The 8,516-nt window shown below is 44.9% G+C and overlaps 1 protein-coding gene across 1 annotated transcript; it reads left to right on the top strand.

The window, feature by feature from the left end:
* Positions 1 to 4,138: 4,138 nt before the first annotated feature.
* On the top strand, positions 4,139 to 5,998 carry LOC102436235 (zinc finger protein 883-like). Its single transcript, XM_006107002.3, has one exon. It carries the CDS (start codon positions 4,139 to 4,141, stop codon positions 5,996 to 5,998), a length of 1,860 nt encoding a protein of 619 aa, XP_006107064.1.
* The last annotated feature ends 2,518 nt before the right edge of the window (positions 5,999 to 8,516 follow it).

Raw genomic sequence — 8,516 nt, 5'->3', positions numbered from 1 at the left:
CCGTAGTTTGAGGACCCCTGCTATAGATGTTTCCTTCTCATGGATGCCCTGTATCTATCTCTCCTCCTCACTTCTTCTCTCTGTAAAAATCAATAAAAAAATCTTTAAAAAAAAAGTTGGCTTTTGTCAGGGAAGATACTAGCCTAGGACATGAATACGAAACCTGCCATGAACTACTTTTAGTTAAAAAGTTTCCACTTCAGCTCTAACTGGTTTGGCTCAGTGGATAGAGCGTCAGCCTGCGGACTGAAAGGTCCCAGGTTCAATTCCGGTCAAGGGCATGTACCTTGGTTGCGGGCACATCCCCAGTAGGGTGTGTGCAGGAGGCAGCTGATCGATGTTTCTAACTCTCTATCCCTCTCCCTTTCTCTATGTAAAAAAATCAATAAAATATATTTTTAAAAAAAGTTTTCGTTTCAGACCCCCCTTTTTTGGTACTTTAGGTCTCTGAGTTTGCAAGGCCTGCACACAGGCCTTCCCCAAGCTTGTCAGGTTAGCGTGTGGCTCCTTTTCATCCATACCAATGTTTACCTATAAAGTTTTTTTGTTGTTGTTAATCTTCATCTGAGGATATTTTTTCGTTGATTTTTTTTTTTTAAAGAGAGTGGAAAGGAGAGGGGTGGAAAAGAGAGAGAGAGATATACATGTGAGAAGGATACAAAGATTGTTTGCCCCTGGAACTCACCGTGACCTGGGTAGGGGTTGAACCTACAAGCCCGGTATTTGCCCTTGTCCAGGAATTGAACCCGGGGACTCTTTGATGTTTGGGTGAACGCTGTAACCACTGAACCACAGTTGCCGGCTATAAAGTAATTTTCTTTTTTCTTTCCTTTTTTTTGGTTAATCTTTGCCCAAGGATATTTTTCCATTGATTTTTAGGGAGAGTAGAAGAGAGATAAAGACAAAGGAGAAACATCGGTGTGAAAGAAACACATTGATTGGTTGCCTCCTGTGTGAGCCTCAACCAGGGCCTGGGCTAGAGAGGAGCCTGCAGCCAAGGTATGTATCCTTTATTGGAATCAAACCCGGGACCCTTTGGTCTGCAGGCTGACGCTCGATCCACTGAGCCAAACAGCTCGGGCTGTATTTTTCTTCTTTAAAATATATTTTTCAATTGATTTCAGAGAGGAAGGGCGAGGAAGCTAGAGATGGCAACATCAGTGATGAGAGAGAATCATTGATTGGCTGCCTCCTGCACGCCCCCTACTGGGGATCGAGCCCGCTACCTAGGCATATGCCCTGACCTGGAATCGAACCCTGACCACCTGGTTCATAGGTCAAAGATCAATCACTGAGTCCCGCTAGCCAGGTTTTTTATGTCTTTTGACTGGAGAATTTGTTTTAGGACCTACTATTGCTGCTTCTTCATTGGTTTTTTAACTCTTTTGCACCCGTTTGTTTGTCTTACTGCCTTGTGGTCTTTCTTGTGTGATTTGGTCATTTTGTATAGTGGTTTGACTCGTATCTCTTTTGTATATTTATCACACAGGTTTTTGCTTGTGGTTTCCAAGAGACTTAAGACAAAAGAACGCCTATTTTATCCTGGTAACACCTTCAGTTGAATACAAAAATGTACCCTTTGACTCTCCACCAAACTCCTTTATACGTTTCTGATGTCTCCATTCACAGGTTTTCATATTGTGTATCTATTAAGGTACATAATGTTATCTTCATTATTTTTTAAAATATAGATTTTATTGATTTTTTATAGAGAGGAAGGGAGAGGGATAGAGAGTTAGAAACATCGATGAGAGCCCTAACTGGTTTGGCTCAGTGGATAGAGCATCCACCTGCGGACTCAAGGGTCCTAGGTTCGATTTTGGTCAAGGGCTTATACCTTGGTTGCAGGCACATCCCCAGTAGGGAGTGTGTAGGAGGCAGCTCGGCTCCGGGTTCCTGATACCTCTTCCCTGAAGGCCAGGGCTTGAGGATGTTCCCTGGTGTGGTGGCAATAGGTGGTGGGGGGAAGAAACCTGCTCACATGGCGGGCGGGGCGGGGAGGTCTTGGTCCAGCCAGGCCTCTCCAGGCGCCGGCATTAGCAGTGGCCGCGGTGACGAACCGTGCACCCGCCAACGGGTGGTGAGCGTGAAGGAAGCTGTCTCCACTGGACTCTTACTCCCCTTTCTTGTGCTGTGCTGGTGGTTGTTCATGGAGAGCTAGCTGTCTCCTTGGTCTGGGAGAGGGATGAACACTGGTATCCCCTGGTCTGCCACCTTGCTGATGTCACTCACCTAGATCTTCTCCTGTGGTCTCTTCTGTGCTTTGTTGTCATTCCACCGTTCTGGCCTTCCAGCTCTTCAGTTTTCCTTTTCGGATTTCTATTCATCTCTATCCCAGGGAATGGCTCCACTGGGATTTAAGGGGAAGAATCATTTGTGCTCACAGGCGATACATGACCCCGTCCAGGCCAGGGTGGCCCCCGAGGCAGTCTTGCCGGGATAAAGGGCTGTTGGAGAGAGATGGATGCCAGGGCTTTGTGAAGGTAGTAACTAGACAGTGATGGCGAACCTTTTGAGCTCGGCGTGTCAGCATTTTGAAAAACCCTAACTTAACTCTGGTGCCGTGTCACATATAGAAATTTTTTGATATTTGTAACCATAGTAAAACAAAGACTTACATATTTTTTTTTCTTTTTTTTTATTAGTTAAGGTATTACAAATGTGTCCTCATCCTCCCCCTTAACCCCCAAGACTTATATTTTTGATATTTATTTTATATATTTAAGTGCCATTTAACAAAGAAAACTCAACCAAAAAAATGAGTTCGCGTGTCACCTCTGACACGGGTGTCATAGGTTCGCCATCACTGAACTAGGACCTCATTTTGTTGTTCAGTTTTTGTTACCATTGCCAGATCCACTCCATTCTACTTGTTCTTCCTTATCAACTACTCAATTCTGATAGTGATCCTTTCTATTCAGATTCCCAGCCCATGGGGAATCTTCACCTTTCTAAACTTGGCACCTCACACATTTCCCTTCCAGGTTTTTCTTTCCTGGACTGCAACGTTGATCCGTGCCTGCAGAGCCTTGGGGTGTGCATGTGTCATAATGTTGACCTTGAACATCATGTCACACCAGCTGTAATGCAACTGGTCTTTATGGGTTGGAGCACATTCAAATGATTCTACACAGACTCCCATCACCTGCAATGCTGGTCTGAGAGGAAGCCCTTTATGGAGGGACAACTAATGGACCCTGCCTCTCTTTTCTGGGTCTCATCCTATGCTGTGTCCTTTTCTTGATGTGGTTTGTACCGTTTACTGACCTTTGGGGCCAAGTAATGTGTAAGCAGTCAGCCATTTCTTAGCGTCTAACTCACTTGTCTTGAAAATCATCCCATAGCCCTAGCCCAGTGGTCGGCAAACTCATTAGTCAACAGAGCCAAATATCAACAGTACAACGATTGAAATTTCTTTTGAGAGCCCAATTTTTTAAACTTAAACTATATAGGTAGGTACATTGTTATTAACTTAATTAGGGTACTCCTAAGCTGGCCTTGGCTAAAAACGTCTTCAGTCTGATTGAGGTACGTTCGTTGAGGTCGACCCCTTCCAACTCTCCCATCCACACTCGTCTTGTATACTTGTTTCGTCTATCTCCTTTCGTTCATCCTCTCTATATGTCCAGACCATCTCAACATACCTTTCTCAATCCTCGACACTACATCTTCTTTCACTCCACAACGTTCCCTAAAATTAACTTAATAAACTTTACTTAAAGTTTTAAGTCAACTTCACACTGTATGTGCTCGGCCGCACATGGTATTTTGTGAAAGAGCCACACTCAAGGGGCCAAAGAGCCGCATGTGGCTCGAGAGCCGCTGTTTGCCAACCACTGCCCTAGCCGGTTGGGCTCAGTGAATAGAGCGTCAGCCAATGGACTGAAGGGTCCCAGGTTTGATTCAGGTCAAGGGCACATGCCTGGATTGTGGGCTTGATCCCCGGTAGAGGGCGTGCAAAAGGCAGCCAATCAATGATTCTCTCTCGTCATTGATGTTTCTACCTCCCTCTCCCTTTCCCTTCCTCTCTGAAATCGATAAAAATATTTGAAACAAAAGAAAATCATCCCATAAAATCATGCCTCGCTGTGGCAAATGGATATTTGTGGTGAGGCTACCCCTTCCCTATCAGGTCAACATGTACCTCACCAGCGTTTCCTTTTCTTCAGGTTGCTGCTGTGGTGCAGAGGATGTGGCGGCTCCCCCTGAACAGAAGGTTTCTGTAAGATTGTCACAGGCCAGGAATCCCAAGGTAGCCTTGTCTTCCCAGAAGAGCCACCCCTGTGGGAGTTGTGGGCCAGTCTTGGGAAACATTTTCCAGCTGGTTGAACTGAAGGAAACCCAACACAGCCAGATACTGTTGAGGTGTGGGGCATGTGCAAAAAGATTTTATTTCCGTGCAAAATTTGACCAGCACCAGAAGCAGCATAGGACAGAGAAGCCTTTCGTTAGAGATGTGGACAGCATCTCTCTTGCGAGGGGCGGTGATTTTCGTGTGTCACAGAAACCTTCTACCTGTGGGGAATTTGGACAAGACGTGTTCACCGGGTCAGGACATCTACAGCAACAGGCTACTCCCACCAGGGATAGAACAAATGAAATCTTGACACCTGAGGTGAGTTTTCAAAGCAGAAATAACGACGACATCTGGGAAGAATATCATAAAACCACGGGCAGCATCCACACATGTGTTCAGGACAGGAATATTGGTCCTGAAAGACAGCGTTTCGTGGGCCAGGAATGTGGAAAATGTTGTAGCAAAATTTCTACTTTTCACTGTCATCAGAGCGTTCACTCCGGAAAAAGACGTTATGAGTGTGGTGAGTGTGGTGAGTGTGGGAAGTCTTTCTCAAGGATGTATTACCTTCCTTATCATCAGAGAGTTCACACTGGAGAAAGGCCTTATGAATGCAGTGAGTGTGGCAAATCTTTCTTCAGTAGCTCTGGCCTTCACTATCATCGGAGATTTCACAGAGGAGAAAGACCTTATGAGTGCAGTGAATGTGGGAAATCTTTTAGCTGTAGCAGTGCCCTCCGCAGCCACCGGAGAGTTCACACTGGAGAAAAGCCTTATGAGTGCAGTGAGTGTGGGAAATCTTTTACTGGTAGCAGTGGCCTCCGGAGCCACCAGAGAGTTCACACTGGAGAAAGGCCTTACGAGTGCAGTGAGTGTGGCAAATCTTTCTTCAGTAGCTCTGGCCTTCATTATCATCAGCGATTTCACACAGGAGAAAGGCCTTATGAGTGCAGTGAATGTGGGAAATCTTTTAGCTGTAGCAGTGCGCTCCACAGCCACCGGAGAGTTCACACGGGAGAAAAGCCTTATGAGTGCAGTGAATGTGGGAAGTCTTTTAGCTGTAGCAGTGGCCTCCGGAGTCATGAGACAGTTCACACTGAAGAAAGGCCTTACGAGTGCCTTGCCTGTGGAAAATCTTTCAAGAGTAGCAATGGCTTTCAGTATCATCAGAGAGTTCACACTGGAGAAAAGCCTTATGAGTGCAACAAATGTGGGAAATTTTTTATCAAAATCCAAGGCCTTCATAAGCACCAGAGAGTTCACACTGGAGAAAAGCCTTACGAGTGCAATGAATGTGGGAAATCTTTTTCAAGAAAGGAGTCCCTTCGTTATCATCAGAGAGGTCACAGTGGAATAAGGCCTTATGTGTGTCATGAATGTGGGAAATCTTTTACAAGTAGCACTGGCCTCCATTATCATCAGAGATTTCACACGGGAGAAAAGCCCTATGAGTGCAGTACATGTGGCAAATTTTTTACCAGCAGAAGTGGCCTTGTCCATCACCAGAGAGTTCACACTGGAGAAAGGCCTTATGTGTGCCCTAAATGTGGGAATTCTTTTACTAGTAGCAATGGCCTTGTAGGTCACCTGAGACTTCACACTGGAGAAAGGCCATATGAGTGCAGTGAATGTGGGAAGTCTTTTACCAGGATCCATAGCCTTCGTTATCATAAGAGAGTTCACAGTAGAGGAAATGTCTAGGAAACTAATAGCTTCTTAGTTCAGTTTTTTTTTATTTTATGTTTTGAGTATTTATTATAGGCCAGGTGTTAAGGATAGGGAAGTTATCCTGCTTTCATGGAGTTTACAATCTAGCAAAGAACCTAAGGATGATAAAAGAAATATTTTACTCTTTCCTTTGTTTGCTGCCTCATGTTTTTCAAGTTGATTCTATAAACCATTTTTGGTGAGAAAAGTCAGCTTCCATCTACACCTTCATACATAAAAGGAAAATGTCGTCGTCATCTATTGCATATCCAGGACTCATAGCATCCAAGAGTTTCAAGGCTGGGAACGAAGTTTCTATAAAGAAACTCAGATCTCGTTTTGGTCTCCTGAAATTTCATTCCTCTGATGTCAGATGAATCCAGCTTCTAACTAGGATGAAGTTGAACTATAGGATCTATCAGCTGTCTAGCATCATCTCCTATAACCATTCCTGCTGAGAATGTCCAAATGCAAGTCCACTTGTTTAGGGGGTCTGCAGCAGATGTAACAGAGGCTTTCAAATAAGACTTCTGGGCTAGCACACAGGGTGCTGAAGACCAGGTCTTTCTTCTTCAGTGGATCCCATCTTTAACCAGTCTATCACCAACAGGAGAGAGCCTTAGTTCAGTTTTTGTTTTTTTGTTTTTAAATATATTTTATTAATTTTTTACAGAGAGGAAGGGAAAGGGATAGAGAGCTAGAAACATCGATGAGAGAGAAACATCAATTAGCTGCCTCCTGTACACCTCCCACTGGGGATGTGCTGGCAACCAAGGTACATGCCCTTGACCGGAATCGAACCCGGGACCCTTCAGTCTGCAGGCCGACACTCTATCCACTGAGCCAAACCGGTTAGGGCTTAGTTCAGTTTTTTTTTTTTTTTTTTTTAATATATTTTATTGATTTTTTACAGAGAGGAAGGGAGAGGGATAGAGAGTTAGAAACATCGATCAGCTGCCTCCTGCACACCTCCCACTGGGGATGTGCCCGCAACCAAGGTACATGCCCTTGACCAGAATCGAACCTGGGACCTTTCAGTCTACAGGCTGGCGCTCTATCCACTGAGCCAAACCGGTTAGGGCTTAGTTCAGTTTTAACAACACTGTGGGAAGCACTGGAGCCTCATTTGTCTGAATTGAAGCTCATACGTCCATACGTATGGACAAGTGGACTTGCATTTGGACATTCTCAGCAGGAATGGTTATAGGCTGACAGGACCATAAAGGAGATGATGCTAGATAGTTGATAGATCCTATAGTTCAACCGTAGGGGGGTGGGGGTGTTCCCCATAAGTTTATGTGGGACGCATGTGTGCAAATTGCACTTTTTAAATTTCCCCAGGTGTCTTGCCAGATCTACGTCACTGAATATGTTTGTCGCATAAACTATTTCACATGTACCACCTGGAAGGTATCCGCAGATGGCATCCGTCGCCATCCTAATGTGCTCAGAGAAGCTAACTGTTCTCTGAATTTTTTGGAGAAAATAAGGAGTAGCCTGCATTTTTAGGAAGTCTTTATTCCTTTTACTCTCAGTAATTGGTGCACGGATCTGACTCAGTTTTGCCCCTAAGAACATCACCTGAGTTTAGCCAGCGGCTTGCAGAATGACTGCCTGGTTCAAGGACATGCTTTCCCTAGATGCCAGTGATTAATTTTTTTAAATATATTTTTTAATTGATTTCAGAGAGGAAGGGAGGGGAGAGAGAGATAGAAACATCAATGATGAGAGAGAATCATTGATCAGCTGCCTCCTGCACGCCCCACACAGATCGAACCAGCAACATGGGCATGTGCCCTGACCAGGAATTGAACCGTGACCTCCTGGTTCATAGGTTGATGCTCAACCACTGAGCCATACCAGCCGGGAACCAGTGATTAATTTTTTTTTGAGTGTCACACATGCAAGAACTGTGAGGGTGTTGTCCCTTTGTCTTGTAAAATAATGGAGGCCTTTTTCCCCCAAGTCTTCTTTAATCTTGGGTGTTCTAGTTACTGTATGGGTTGGTTTATAAGTAGATCTGGGTCTATACCAGCACAAAGAGGGGAATAACTCGTACAAGCCTTAAAGTTTCTCTGCCTCCTAGGAGATGATTCGGTACAGAAATTAGCTCAGCCGTTTTTTGCCAAATTTGCTTTGTTGCTCGTATTTCTGTAGGAAAGACTATGGGGCCTGTAGTCCTCATGTGAAGTCTGGATGCTATGAGACACAGAGGTCACTCCAAAGAGGGGGGTAGCTGTGACAACCTCGAGTACCTTTGGGAGCAGCAGTGAGTTCGTTTGTATGCAAACGATGCCAGTACTTTTGAAGGGAAAGGAATCTCTTGCCCAGGTCTTGCAAAGGGCCAGGTGCCCTAATGTCTACAGTTCCACAGGTGATGGTCACTGGTTTTAGGGGTCAGGAGAAACCATGATTGCACCAGAAACACTGACGACCTGTTAGGTGCTGGAGGAGGCCAGCCCACTAGCTGAAATGTGCCTTTTAATGTGCACCCAGAAATTTTTGAGAAAAA

The sequence above is a fragment of the Myotis lucifugus genome, unplaced genomic scaffold, assembly GCF_000147115.1.
Source record: "Myotis lucifugus unplaced genomic scaffold, Myoluc2.0 scaffold_969, whole genome shotgun sequence".
NCBI classification, from domain to species: domain Eukaryota; kingdom Metazoa; phylum Chordata; class Mammalia; order Chiroptera; family Vespertilionidae; genus Myotis; species Myotis lucifugus.
Note: the sequence above shows the minus strand (reverse complement) of the source record. Positions and strands in the feature narration are given on the sequence as shown.

Coding starts and splice junctions, on each gene's coding strand:
- LOC102436235 (XM_006107002.3), top strand. CDS start 4,139: ATGTACCTCACCAGCGTTTCCTTTTCTTCAGGTTGCTGCTGTGGTGCA.